This window comes from Phacochoerus africanus, chromosome 2 (genome assembly GCF_016906955.1).
Source record: "Phacochoerus africanus isolate WHEZ1 chromosome 2, ROS_Pafr_v1, whole genome shotgun sequence".
NCBI lineage: Eukaryota > Metazoa > Chordata > Mammalia > Artiodactyla > Suidae > Phacochoerus > Phacochoerus africanus.
The window spans coordinates 168,765,816-168,780,515 of NC_062545.1; the positions used below are offsets into that span (position 1 = coordinate 168,765,816).

The following is a 14,700-nucleotide window of genomic DNA, read 5'->3' on the forward strand; positions in this document are numbered from 1 at the left end:
TATTATTGCATTTAGGATTACAGGAGAAAATGTAAATAAAAGTAGCATAGTGATCCACAAAGAGCTCTACAGCTGCTGATTATCATTGCTGCTCTCAACAGTGGCCTCTTTGAAGGTAGGCCTCCCCGCTCCTCTCTGTTCTTCTGGCACCTTAAACACAGAACAGGTGCTCCTACCACGTCCACGATGTCGTCTAATTAATTGAGTTGTACAGTCACGCGGCAGCAGGAAGCCAGCACTTCCGCGCGTGGAGGGAGCTTGCGATGCGTGGCAGATCCCTCCGCCTCCATCTTCGCAAGCCCCTCCCCTCGCCAGGAGCAGCGGTTAAGAATCTCTCAAAACCGGTCTACTCAGGTCCTCAGGAGGAGGGCTTCTTTAGGAAGACCTTCGGGGACACCTTCAGAGGATTATTCCTCAAGTCCCTGCAACAGTTCCAAGATATGGAGTTACCCAGGTCAGGATTAGTTCACCAGAGAGGACACACCTGTGGTGTTTCCCCAGCGCAGCGCTCTACCCAAGCTTGTGCAGACACTCCTGGGGCGGGCCGTCCAGTCTCCAGAACTCAGCTTTTATAACAGGGGGGATCCGCAGAGAGCTTGCGGCGACGCGGAAAGGGGGCTTCCCGAGAAACGCCAGCCTGGCTGTGTGCCATTGTGCAAGTCACTTCCCACTCCGGCCCTCAGTTTCCTCCTCTGTAGAATTGGCTCTGAGCCCCTCTGGGCCGTCCCCGGCTGCAGGAATGAGACTCGAAGGAGTGTTTGTGTCGCTCCATCCCGTGCTCCTCATGCCCGGTCTGCTCGAGGCGGGGTTGCGGGCCGAGCTCCCAGGAGGGCGGCTGCCACGCCCCTCTCCGCCAGCCGGGCCGCGCTCCAGGCCCGCGGGCCGACTTTGCGAACCTCCAGCGCGCGAGCCCGGCGGTCTTCTCGGCCCACGCGGCGCCTGGGCCGTCTAGTGTGTGACTTCACCAGCGCTCGGGGGCCCAACAGGTCACCGAGAGCCCGAGTCGCCGTCCACCCCCACCGCAGTCGGCAGGTGCCAGGACTCAACCCCCTCCAGCCGCGTGGCGGCCGCGGGCCTGAAGGGGTTAAGGCCGCGGGCCTGGGTGCCGGCCCCAGGCTTCGGAAGCGGCGGTGCCCCGCGGCCGGCGACCAAGCCCGGGAGGCGCGGGGTAAGGCGGCAGGCGGCGTGCGCTTCCTCCTCCTCCTCCTTCCGCCTCCTCCTTTGTAGCGAGTTCCCGGCCCCTCTTCCTCCCCCCGCCCCCCAGCCCGGGCCCTCTCCCTCGCTCCCTTTCTTCCTGCCTCGCCTTCCTGCGGCGAAGGAGGCTCATCTATTATAAATGCACATTCGGGGCTGACATCAGCGAGGAGCGGCGGGCGAGCGCCGACGAGCGGTCCCTGCGCGCTGCCCGCCCGGAGCGCGGCCCCCAGGCTCTGCTGAGCCTCCCGCGGGGCGCGGGGAGCGCGCCGAGCCGCGCAGGACCCCCTTCCCGCCTCCGCCTGGGGCCCCCTGCGGACCCCGGCCGCCGCCCCTGCACGCCGCGCTCCCGCACCGCCCCGGAGTTTCTGCATGACTGTCACAAAGGTAAGCAAGCGTCCTTCGCCCGCCGCGCCCGGGACCCGCCGGCGCTTGCAGCCCCCTGCCTGGGCTGCGGGGGGCGCGGGGGTGTGGGCATGGGGAGGGGGCACTGGTGTCGGGAAGGTGCGGCGTGCGCCTCTCTTGCTCCCCCCAGTCGCTCGAGTCGCTCTGGCCCCCGAGGACTGCGTAGGGAAGGGAGAGGATGCCGCTTTCGAAGGGACTAGTGTTTAGGCAGGATCCCTTGCACCGACTCAACCAAGACTCACCAGGGCTGCATTTTTAACCCTTGTTTAGGATGCTGCATTTTTAACCCCTGGAGAGCAGTGTGGGGCAGCTCCGTGGTGTTCTCTGTTGGAGTGCGCCGCAGGGAGCGTCGCTGGCAGTGACATGCGGTGTGTAGTGGGTGTGGGAATGGGCTTGCCTCCCAGAGAGGGCCAGCAGAGGTGAAAGCCCACCTGCCGGCCTCTGCCGCCCATCCCAGGAACTCTGGCCCCACTCCAAAGGCAGTCTGTGGAGTAGGCGCTCCCCAGTCCTGGGAGTTGCTTCTGCAGTGGTAGGAACCTTTCTGCAGGGCCCGGCTTCAAGATCTGGGGAGGCGCTGTGGCAGGGAAGGGAGCGGCACACATTCTGGCAGCTCCCATATTGGAGGAGAGTTCTTGGACCTCATCAGAGAGGCCCAGGTTTACCCCAGAGACTTCGGGAGGCTCCTCACTGTGGGGAAAAAGAGTCAAGTGGAAAGCAGACCTGGATATTGCAAAGAGCCCAGGGTTTAGGAGGCTGAGTTCACTTCCCAGCACTACCCCAAATCCCCTGGGTGACCTTGGCTGGGGGGGCCTCTGCTCTGGATTTCAGTTTCCTCCTGTGGAATGTGACGATAGATAAGGATGATAAAATGGACACTGGGGGTGGTTATGGGCAGTTGAAAACCCAGTAAGATCAAGGGTGAGAACCCACAGTTTTCAGAGAACTCTGACAGGATAAGGAGCTCACAGCCTGGCCTTGGCCTTGGGTTTGGTGAGCCATGTTCAGAAGGCCAGACTCCACCAGCTGCTCTGCTGTCTCTCAGAATTGGAGAGCTGGAGGCCAAAGTGGGAAGGGCAGCTTGTTTGTGGTCAGAGCAGTGGGCCAGATGGTGGGTCAGCCATGGTAGTGTTGGGAGGGGTGGTTCTGGCTCCATCTGATAAACCAGGGGCTACCTCTGCCCCCATGAGATCTGCCATAAGACAGCATGTTCATTCAGGGTCTTTGGGCTCAATTCCAAAAGAAGGTCTTGGAATCATTGCAGAAAGGTGAACTTGGGGGCTGGGGGGCAGGGGCTACCTTAGCTGGGGCTACTATTGGCAGGGCTGCTGTGACCCACAGGGAGCAGGATGCTTAGTGTTTTAAACTGATACAAAATGCTGTTTGGCTGGGAAGGATTACTGTCATTAAGGTTATTAATATCAAAGACGTAAGCTGGACAGAGCAGAAGAGTAATGGATGGATCTGGATGAAAGAGAAAGGATGTGAAATTTGTAATAATAGAACTGAGATTTGACTCCATGCCTTCCTCTGCCTCTTCATATACATGAGCTCAGGCAGCCTTCCTTCCCAGGAGGCCTGCAAGGAAGGTGTGTTCAGGCCCCTCTAACTGAGAAAGAAGCTGAGGCTCAGAGAGGTAAAGTAACTTGCCTGAGGTCACACAGTAAGTAGCAGAGCTGAGGTTTGCTCTCAGGTGTGTTTCAATCAACTGCCTGTAATCTTTCCATTGCCCTCACCTGGGAGACTGGGTGATTCTAGGGGTAGAGGGGCACTGCTTAGAGGCCTTGGCCCTGGGCTGGGGAGTCCATGAAGGTGAGTTCCTGTCTGTTAAACCCCCTGGTAGGCCTGGCCTCTTGGTATCCAGTGATTATTCACTAATGTGACCCCTCCCCCACATCTCTACCAAATCCCTCTGTGTCTCTCTTCCTGCTATAACCGGTGTGGCACCAGTTTAAGCCAGCTCATCGGATTAAATAAAATCCCTACCTTAACCCTATCTTCTCTTTCCTTGTCAGCCCCTCACAAACTAGTGGTGTTCCTGTGGGGAGGGCTGGAGGAGCAAGAGGGGTGCAGGGGAGGGGCCTGGGGGCAGGCCCCCCGCCCCAAAATCCTGCTGGAGGAGGCTCCTCCCTGAGTTCCAGAAGAAACCCTAGTGCTCTAGGAGTCTGAAGACCTGGCCTCCATTCCTAAATCAGCTGTGTCACCTTGGCCTAGTCACTTCCATCTCCAGGTCTCTGTTTTCCCACCTGTCAAATGCAGGAATTGGTTCTACCCTGGGCAGGGCTTTGGGACAGCTTCAGCTCTGGCAAGGAGGTCAGCTCTTTTTTTTGTGTGTTTTTTTTTTTTGTCTTTTTGCTATTTCTTGGGCCGCTCCCATGGCATATGGAGGTTCCCAGGCTAGGGGTCGAATCAGAGCTGCAGCCACCGGCCTACACCAGAGCCACAGCAACGCGGGATCCGAGCCGCATCTGCAACCTACACCACAGCTCACGGCAACGCCGGATCGTTAACCCACTGAGCAAGGGCAGGGACCGAACCTGCAACCTCATGGTTCCTAGTCGGATTCGTTAACCACTGTGCCATGACAGGAACTCCGAGGATTTTTTTTTTTTTTTGTGTGTGTGTGTGTTTTTAGGGCCACACCCGTATCATATGGAGGTTCTCAGGCTAGGTAGGGGTCGAATCAGAGCTGTAGCTGCCAGCCTACACCACAGCCAGAGCAACTCAGGATCTGAGCCATGTCTGCGACCTACACCACAGGTCATGGCAATGCTGGATCCTTAACCCAGTGAGCAAGGCCAGGGATCGAACCTGTGTCCTCATGGATGCTAGTCACATTCGTTTCAGCTGAGCTACAGTGGGAACTCTGGGAAGTCAGCTCTGATGGAGACCAGGGGACTGTTTGTTCTCTGGAGTTGGTTTGGTTACAAGACAGATATGAAGAACTCTAAAGGGAGTCTGGGAGATGGTAGACAGGGAAGGGAATGAATTAGAGGGTGATACTCAGGCCCTTGCTGCCTCCAGGCAAAGGGTCAGCCCTCTTGGGCCAGCACCAGCTTCCTGCACCTTGGACCCTTGCTTTGAGCCTTTGTGTCAGGCCTCTGGAGAGCAGATGCTTTGGGCTAGGGTTAGGTGCGGATTGCAGGAAATGATCTTGTTAGTTCAGAGAGTCTGGAGAGTGGAGAAGAAACCAGACATCCAGTTGGCCAGGTCTTCAGGAACACTTCCTTGAAGGAGAGGGGCCTCTGTTTTCCATTTGCCACCCTCCCTCTCATACATACCCCTGGCCCCTTCTTTGTGGCTACAGCTCAAGAGGTTGCATATAAAGCCTGGGGCGGGGGAGGGCGGGGGGTGACTGGAGGGGTTCCTGCCCTAATACGAGAGACCTGGAGCCAAGCAGATTTTGGATTGTGACCTTCTAGCCTGATGGCATTTTTCCCTGTTATGATGTTTTAAACTCTGTTTCATTGTGTGTGTTTGAGTAAGCTGCCTTAGTTTTCTTTATATAATGAGGAGGAGAAGAAAGGAGGAAAAAGAAGAGCAAACAGAGGGTTAGACCAGATGCAGCCTCCCAGACTGCAGAAATCCACAGGAGGTCAAGGCCCAACCTCTACCCAGGTTCGGTCCAACATCCTTCCAAAGGGCAAGTTAGGGATGAGGGAATGAAGGTGGTCCCCCCCAACTCCCCCACCCCGTAACAAAACGATTTTCTTCCAGATGATTTTCTGTGAGTCCTTATGCCTGATTTTTATAATTTTTCTGTGTCTATTCCATTTCAGTCATATACCTGACTCAGCATGTAGCAGTGCTTCTCCAAGTCTAAATATGCTTCTAAACTGCCCTCAACTAGAAAAACAGAACAAAATATATTAGAATTGTTTGTTGAGTAGAAGTCATTGGGCTATAAGAAAAGCCTGTGTGCTGTAACATAGGCCTTTCCGACCTCTTTTTTCCTGCTCAAAGCTCGTTTGGAGTGATTTCCTGGCTTTTTTTTCCATCATGTGACGAAAGATGGGACTTCTCATAAGGAAGGTGGTGGCTTCTAGTGACTGGGCAGTCTTGTTCCCAGGTGTGCCTTGTTAAGTTAGGTGCCACTGAGCTCCGTGCTTTCCAGGTTCCCCAGGCTGGCTCAAGGGGCCAGGGGGCTAAGAACAAGGTACCCTGAGCAGCAGGAATGCCTGCTATACCTCAGGAGGACTTAGAAGAGGGGACATGGGCAAAGGGAGCACCCTGGATGCTGGCGTCCCCCTCTGAGAAGTCCCTTTCGGGTCCACAAGCAGTATGCTCAGTCGGTGCCTGGCCTCTTTCTGCAAGGTCAGTCTTCCCTCTCCTGCCTCTGTCCCAGCAGAGCTCAGCTCACTGGTGGGAGCCCCTGGCTCCTGCTGAAGGTGATAGGACCAAGTGGTGTTGTTCTGCCCTGATAACTAATAACAGTTAACTGTTTAGCAAAGATCACATGGCTCTAGGGTCCCTGTAGAGCGGCTTCTAGGAGAACAGGATGAACAGTCAAATCATCCAACCCTCTCCCTTGACAAGTGAGGGAACCGAGGCCCAGGGGGGCAGAAATGTGCTTTGTCTAAAGTCACTCAGGCAGTTTGAGGCTGGAGGGGCTGGAACCAGGTCCTCCTGGTTCCTGGTCAGTGCTCTTTTTGCCTGGCTGCCCAGTGAGGGGGACTTCAGGCAACCAGAGCAGGGCAGGTGCTTTGGCCCCCTCCAGTTTCCCCACTAGTCCAGTTGCCTCCAGTAGTCCAGGCATCGCCCCGGCCTGGACTAGGGGTGTCTGCGTTTCTCTCTGCTGGGCAATCTCTGCCTTTCTTGGGTCTGGGTGTGTGGGAGCCCGAGGCCAGGATAGGGCCCTCAGACATCCCACTTTCCAGCAGCTTTTTTTGTCTGGCTCTTACTGGGAGAAGACATGAGAGAAGCTCAGTTAAAAGGCTGAGAGGGGAGTTCCCGTCGTGGCGCAGTGGTTAACAAATCCGACTAGGAACCATAAGGTTGTGAGTTCGATCCCTGGCCTTGCTCGGTGGGTTAACGATCTGGCGTTGCCGTGAGCTGTGATGTAGGTTGCAGATGTGGCTCGGATCCCGCATTGCTGTGGCTCTGGCATAGGCCGGTGGCTACAGCTCCGATTCGACCCCTAGCCTGGGAACCTCCATATGCTGCAGGAGCGGCCCAAGAAATAGCAAAAAGACAAAAAAAAAAAAAAAGGCTGAGAGGTACCATCACAGACCCAGCTCCCAGGCCCTCGGGAGGGGGCCAGGGCTGCTGCCTTCTGTACGCCTCATGCACTCATTATAACTCCTCCTTCCTCTCAGTTCTTTCCCCAGATCACTAGTGTCCTCATGCAGAAGGGCTCTGGCTAACACTCATTCGTTCAGCAAACACCCTCTAAGTGCCTGCTCTGGGCCAGGCATTAGGTCCCCTGCTGTCCAGGCCCTTTGAGGAGATGGACATGGAAGGAGATATCCCACAGTCCTGGGTTAGGGGAGCCAAGGTCCAGTGGACACAAGTGGGAGAGGCTGGTCTTGGCTGCATGCTACCTGTGCTTCATTAATGCAGACTCTTTCCATCCTTGCTGTCTCTCCCTCACTTTCCACAAACCCTCTGGTGAGTTACACTCTTCCTGAGTGTGCCCAGAGGCTGTTTTCTTGGCTGGGGGTGTTGTCACCTTGGCACCTATGGCAGCACCTAGAGGCACCTGGGAGGGGTTGTAAGGCTCCGCAGGGCCCCAGAATCACCCCACAGCTAGCCAGCCCTGTGGAGTCAGCTTAGACACGAGCTCAGCTGGTTTGCGTGTGTGGACGCTGGCTGGACCAACGGGCTGGCAGCATCAGGCCCTGGCAGCTCAGCGATGGAGTGAGTTTTTCCACTTCTTTCCCAGGTCGGCCAGCCCGGGGCAGACATGGTCTCAGCTGCCGCCGCCGGCTCCTGGCACTGGAGCAGCCACATTCTGATTTGGATCTGCTGGCCAGAGAATCTGTCTGGTGTCCAGGAGATGAGAGAATGTGCAAATTCCCTTTGTGCCCAGCCCCCTCCTTCCCTCTTCTCCTGATCAGCTCGTTCTGCTCCCTTCCTTTTCCTCCTTTCCCTGGCCATGGACACTGCAGGCTCAGGCCCTGGCCCAGAGCTTCCTGAAGCCTGGGAAGCTTGGAGCAGCTGGCACCAAGCAGGCCCTGCCAGGGAAAGACAGATGCAAATCCGGTGGCTTCCACATGAAAAGAAGCCGTTAGAATGAGCCTCTCCTTTGTGGGCCTGAAGTGTGGGACCAGCTGCGAAGGAGGCACAGTCTTGTGTGTGTGGGGGGGGGGGGTGAAGGGGGGAAGTTAGGAGGAGCTGCCACCCACCCTTCCTCTCCCCCTCACTCCCCGAAGAGGCCCCTGGAGGGACTTGGTAATTGGTTTCTGGCTGACACCCTTCTTCCAGTTAATTAACACAGTGATGGGAGGCCCCAGGGTTTGCTCAGGACTGTCCTGTTTACAGAATACAAACACGGTGGGGAGGGTTGCCCCATTTGCAGATGAATAAACAGAGTCTCTGAATAGGGAGATGACCACACCCTAGTCACAGTGCTAGCGTGGTTCAGAGCAGGGGTGCACACCTAGGTCTTCTGACTGTTGCATCCAGTCATATAGTGGTTGGGTCCTGTGAAGATTAATCACTATCCTGATGAGAATAACAGTAATTAAGCAGGCATTGGGCAGATGTGATTGCATTTCCTCTGAACACCATGAGGTTGATTCTATTATCAGAGGATCCCATTTTTCAGCTCAGGAAATTGAGGCTCAATGAGAGTAGGTGAAATGACCAAAGTTACAGGTTTAGTGGGTAGGTGAGCAGGGATCTGCACCTCGGCTGCTTGAGTCCAGAGTACACATTCCTCTAGCTTCAAGACCTCCCCTGCTGGGGCTCTGTCATATTCTGCACCCTCCACCCCCATGCTAAGGCTCCTGTGTGTCTGTGGCCCTGGCACAGAGGTGCCAGGAGCCTTGCCTTGCCTCCCAGGAGGCTTGCCTTGGCTGACATCATGGCTGTATTCCGCTTAGACTTCTCTCTGGCCCCTGCTGGAGCTGGGAACCATGTGAATAATTGAGGGAAGGTAAGGAGGACATCCTGCACGTGGTGTCTGCACCAGATAGGGCTGCATATAGGTAGGGTGGCCAGCCTAGCAGCAGAGCATGGTGGGACAGAGCCAGGGCCTTCTCCGTTTCCAGGAAGCTAGCTTTGTGTTGGGATCACAGGTCTGTGATCCAGGCCTGCAGCCCTTACCAGAAGTAGCCTTCTCTGGAGATGGTCCTTGATTCCCAGGGGGGTGCTTAAGAATGCCAGCTTTAGAGTCAGACAGATGACACTCTGTCATTTACTTGCTGTGTGTTCTTGGGCAAGTTGCCTAACCTCTCTGAACATCTGTTTCCCCATCCATTAATTGGGGTTGATAATAGTAGTACTTAAAAGGATTATTATAAAGATTAAATGAGCTGATCTGTGTGAAGCACTTACCACATGCCTGGCAGTTAGTGTTAGCTATTAATGTCGGGAAGACAGAAAATTAAACAAAGGCTGACAATGAGTGTCCTGGGGGTTATGAAATGAGAAGTACAGGGAACTCTGGGAATAACAGCAGGGGGCCTGACCTTGTCAGGGGGCTCAGAAGCGACTCTTAGCTGAATCATGAAGGCTGAGTAGGAGGTAGCAGGTGAAATGAGGGGAGCCGAGGAGAGGATAATAGGCAGAGGGAAAACCATGGGCAAATGTGGGGAGTCACAAACAACTCTCCAGGGTCACTTCCTGCATGCCGGCCATTGGGGAGGGCTCAGCCTGCGTATCGGCTCATTTAATCATCAGAGAGACTTCCCTGTGTAGATTACTATCCCCACTTTCTGGATGGGGAAACAGGCACAGAGAAGCCAAGTCAGCTGCAAAAGTTTGCCCAGCGAGACAGAATAGAGACTGGTCCAGGGTCTGGGCCTCCTGACTCTGGTGCTGTTTCCTTCCTCCTCCCTGTGGCTTAAGATGGCTTGACCCTGGGCCCCTTCTTAGACTGCCCTGAGGGCTGTGGAAGTGCCATGTGCAGTTGTCCAGTCCCCTGCCACCCTCCCAGGGCCTCTCTGGACTGCGAAAGGGAGGGCAGGGGCCCTCCTGGCTTGCAGGCGGCTCTGGGGAGGGGTCATTTATTTTTCCAAAAGGAAACTTTGCTCTGGCAGGAAATTTTCCACCTTACGTTTTTACTGGGCCCAATTGTGACCACCTTTGTTCTTTAAACCTTTCTGGTTATCTGGATTGAGCCTTGGTCTTTAAAATCAGAGGAACAGATAGAGAATTTTTAATGTTAAGAGTCTCGTTTTGTGTCTGCATTTTCGTTTCTGCCCTGCTGGAGCTCAGAGACACGTTACGTGGGGTTCAGGCCACAGGCTCAAACTTACTGGCCCCTGAGTGAGACCAATGGCAACACCAGGGGGTGGCTCTGGCTGCCCAGAGAAGGGAATGTGGGGAGGCTTGTTCTGGGTGGGTGCTCACCCTGATGCTGGGAAGAAGCCCCCATGCTCAGTGTTTAGCTCTTGAGCCACCTGAGGTCCTTTGGTCCAGTCGTCTGCCTCCGTGAACGCCATACTTTGTAGAAATATGAGAATGGCTCCTAATCTTAATTTAGATCAGTTTTAATAAGTACTCATTTATTAGTAGGCTGTTTGTGGCCTTTCACTGGGTATTAAGTCCCTGCTTTCAAGGAACTGACAGTGAAATAAACAACAGAAGGAGCTAATCCTTCTAGGGTGCTTAGTTTATGCCAGGCACATTAAAAAGCATTTCATATGTATTTACTCATTTAATCTTTGTGACAACTTCTGAGATCTGTGCTATTATTGTTCTCCTTTCCATAGTCACAGAAACAGGCCCAGACAGGGTAGGGAGGTAACTTACTACCTGAGCCTGCCTCTCAGGTCTTCTGGCTTGCCACTCCATCAGGCTGGAATGGCCCCAAAACATGTGGCCAGATCAGGGGGCCTGGAGGCAGAAGACCCAGGTCTTGTTCTTCTCACTGTGTGATTTTGGTCTAGTGTCTCAACATCTCTGAGCCTCTGTTTTCTCATCTTTGAAAACAGAATTAAGACTCAGCCTCGCTAGGGTGCTGTAATATGTCACATTGTAAGGCGCTTGTAGATGTCGTGGAAAGGGCTGGTTTATTGCCATGTCTAATTTGCACTTCCTCCTGCCCCCTCCCCTCACCAGTGTTTCATGGCCTCCACAGTTTGGCAGTTCCATCCAACAGCTAACCCGCTTCTCCCCTGCTGTAGTCCTGACTTCAGAATTGATTCATTCTCCGTTGGTGGAAGAGACCGAGTTCACCTCTTCCAAACAATCTGGTTTTACTCCGTCATGCTAGTTGGGTGCAGATAAAATTGCTTTTCTCGCTTCCTCTTCTGTCTATTTTGGCTGTTTTAATATGCTTGGGACAAACAATCTGGTTCTAAAAATCAGATGTCCTATTTTATTTGCAAAGTGAGCCACATAAAGCCTCCAGACCTTGATCTGTGTCATCCTAGCTCCCTGAAAGCCCGAGCTCCCTGTAGAAGGTGGAGGAGGGAGACCCCGTCTGGTCCCCAATGGCAAGTGACCTTGACCTTTGCTCCAGACACATCTTGAGGCCCGTGGGGCTCTGACTTGCTTTCCTTTTGGGTTTATGGAAAGAAATATACTGTAGTACCTTGAAGCATTTACAGCAAACTGTTTAACCCCCTTAAGTGTAACTTCAGAACTAACAGCTTTATGATCTGCAATCTGGTGGAATTTCTGAGATATGGAATGGCTGATGAAAAGAAAGGTATTGGTGGATGGGGACAAAAAGATTTAACTCCTGAATTTTTTCATTTGACTTCATGAAGATAATGCTGTTTCTGCCTGTGCTGTCAACCTCCAGGTGAAAGATCAGTTTGCAGGAAATTTGGGATTCCCAGAAATGTAGAATTCTGGGAAAGGGGATTTCTGTGTGCCTCAGGGGCCATCTGATAACTTTTTATTGTCACAGATCAGTTTTCTAAAGGCCCAGGGGTTCGTGGGGGCAGTCTGCCTTCCTGCCTTACTCATTATAACATATATGAGGACAAACTCAAGTTGTTCTGGATCAAAGCTATTTCAGGGCCTGAGTTGTCCTGTTAAACTGGCCTTTTTGGGATCTGTATCCATGTTAATTCCTCTGTCCCAAGAGCTCCTGGAGCAGCCAGTCTCCACTACACCAGATACAAGTAAAAGACTAACACGTTATATTGTTTGCTGATTGTCTTATGGACAGGAGCATTGACTCCTTAACTGAATTGTGAGCTTGCTGAGGCCAGGGATCACATCTGATTCTTTTTAGTACTTTTCACCTTGCTCATCAAAGGGCTATGCTCCCTAGAAAAAGTGTGGTATAGATTTGGGGCTACCCGGTATAAAGCTACAAGATTGAGCAAAATTTGGTACAAGCCTAAATTATTCCCTGCATGTTGCTGCTTGAACTAATCCTTACTCCTGAAGGTCCATGTGCTGCTGGAGCTGGAAGGAACTCTAAAGTGATGTGATGGGCTCCCCCATTCTGAAGAGGAGAAAACTGAGGCCCCAGAAGATTTACCCATGGGACACAAGTGGCCAGGCAGGAACTAGGGCTCCCTCTGATTAGTGTCAGGCACGGGTTGGGTGAGCTTCAGTTCAGTGGGTTTTTCTAGGCTTCTAGTAGAAATCAGACCAAGGACTGATTCAAAACTAGGAATGGGGAAATGTTCAGAAAGGAGACTTTGAGATCTCAGCCCAGCTAGCAGCAGGGGCACTGGAATGGGGAGGCTTGGCTCCTCAAGTGACCAGCCAGGAGAACCCAAGTCCCACTGTGGCAAAGGCGAAAGTGACTCCTGAGCTCTTTCTGCGTGGCTGTGGGGCTGTGATTATCCAGATCTGGTGGCCCATGTGCCCTCCGTGCCAGGCTGCTACCTTGGCCTCCACAGCGGCCTTGAACCCCACTCTCCCTCCTGGAAGCCAGCCCTGCTGGCACGCAGGGCTGCAGGCAATCTTTTCCTTCTTTGTTTCTCTGAAACCATTAGAAGGGCCTCTGGTTGGGAGTCTGGGTTGCTAAGAGCTTTCCTCCAGCCAGACCTTATCACTGGCTTGAGAAATCTCCAGACAAAGTTTTCCCTGGAACTCAGGCTTGGAGGGTGGGAGGGAGGAAGGGAGAGTGGGAGGAGGGAAGGAGAGGGGGCTCAGGAGCCACAGACAAAGCCACCCCTCTGCAGGCCCTGGGAGCACCAGAGGGCTGGGGGTGGCCGTGGGAGCAGCAGGCTCTGTGGGCCTTTGCTGTAGAAAATCCATGGGAATGACGCAGCTCCCCTGAGCCTGCCCCTGAGCTGGCCAGTACATATCAGTTATCTCACATGCCCACACTCCGCTGTCATGCCCACCTTACAGGTGGGGAAACCGAGCCTCAGAGAGGGCAGCTCTTACCTGGCATCCATAGTGCGGAAGGGCGAGCTGGCACCCTGGTATGTCTGATTACATAGCTCCGTGGATGCAGGAATTTAGCGCTTACTGGCCTGGCAGTGGATGGCTGATTGTGGGGTTGTTTAGTTCCCCAAGGGGAATGAACCCAAATAGTATCCACAAGGATGCGGGTTCCATCCCTGGCCTTGGTCAGTGGGTTAAGGATCTGGTGCTGCCGTGTGCTGTGGTGTGGGTCACAGACGCAGCTTGGATGCTGCGTTGCTGTGGCTGTAGTGTAGACCAGCAGCTGACCCCTAGCCTGGGAATCACCTTATGCTGCAGGTACAGCCCTAAAAAGCAAAAAAAAAAAAACCAAAAAACAAAAGCAAAAACAAAAAACCCCACATACCTGGAAGCTACAATAGAATTCAGTTCCTTTTGGTCTTTTATATGTTATTAAAATAAAGATTCCTCGGGGAGAGGCAATGCCTTAGCCTGCTGATAGCAAGAACCTAAGTAATGAGACTCTGGAGAGGTTCCTGAGGGGGAAGGCGAGGCAGGAGGGGAGAGCTGCTCACTGGGAACCAGTTTTGCCTTGGAAATGGGAGTGAAGGGGACAGCCAGCCTTGTTCTGGGCTGCTCTCCACCCTGGCTGTCCTGCTTGCTGACCACTGACCGCCCTCCCCGCCCCTCACCCTTATGCAAATAAAATGAGACCTTCGACTCAAAAAAAGTTTACTGAACATTCATGTGCCAGGCCTGAAGCATATGGCACTGAGCCTGCAGGGATGAACGCCGGCTGTCCCCTCCTGGGGAAGCCCAGTCTGTGGAGGAGATGGTGGCTCAGAAGGATGCAGGGCTGCAGGGGTGTAGAGAAGGGAAGCTGGTGAGCAGGGTCCTGGAGGACAGGGCCAGGACTCTGAAGCTGTGGGGACAGGGTGGGGAGGCCAAGGAGGGTTTCTGGAAGAAGAGCTCTCATCTCAGTCATTAAGGATGGGTAGGCAGAGGAGGATGAAGAGGAGGGAAAGGTGTTCCAGGTAGAGGGCTGGCATGAACAAAGGCACGCAGGTTTGGCTGCTTCTAGGAGAGATGCTAGTTGGATGTTGCTGGGTGGGAAAGGTCAGACAGTAAGTGTCGAACAGGCTGTTAGAGGCAGGCAGGAGCAGGGCGGCCAGGGCTGCCCAGCCACAGAGCATGAGCTTCACCCCTGGTGGTGCTGGGAGCCCCCAAGGGGTTTTAAGCAGAGGAGTGACATGACCCAGTTTGCCCTTTAGATGGTCTGCCCCACCCCCTGGTACCCTAGAGGTAGGTTGGCAAGTGGCATTCACAAAACCCATGTGTCATGGGGTGGGAGTGTGGATTCCATGTCCCTAGGCCAGATTTCTTGCTTTCATCTCCCTGTGCTTGGGTGAGCACTGCACATGGCCTTCTCTCCCCGAGGGAGACCTTGGCCGAGACCACTGCATGGTACTGGCCTTTCCTATCAATCCAGGGCTGCTAGAAAGGCTGGATCTGGGGTTGGATGACAGAAGGAGGGGGCAGAGGGCCCTGAGTCTCCTTCTAGCAAGACTTGCTTATGGCGTGGTGAGAAGACCCCTGGAATGGGATTTTGGAACCCCCTGCCTAACCTCCAGCTCTGACCCTGTGTGGCTGTGTGATCTTGGG

General features: G+C 53.9%; 1 protein-coding gene across 2 annotated transcripts in view; it reads left to right on the forward strand.

Annotated features, from left to right (window-relative positions):
- The first annotated feature begins 968 nt into the window (after positions 1-968).
- The window catches only part of CORO2B (coronin 2B), a 143,805-nt gene continuing 130,073 nt past the window's right edge, over positions 969-14,700 (forward strand). The window contains exon 1 of one of the 2 annotated variants that reach the window (XM_047767168.1): positions 969-1,168. Coding sequence is in view for 1 of the 2 variants with exons in the window: in XM_047767164.1 (XP_047623120.1) it covers positions 1,567-1,581 (15 nt within the window). In the remaining variant the exon portion in view is untranslated. Of the gene's footprint in view, positions 1,169-1,244; positions 1,582-14,700 lie in introns of those variants that run through there. The other variant, XM_047767164.1, reaches the window with a different exon arrangement.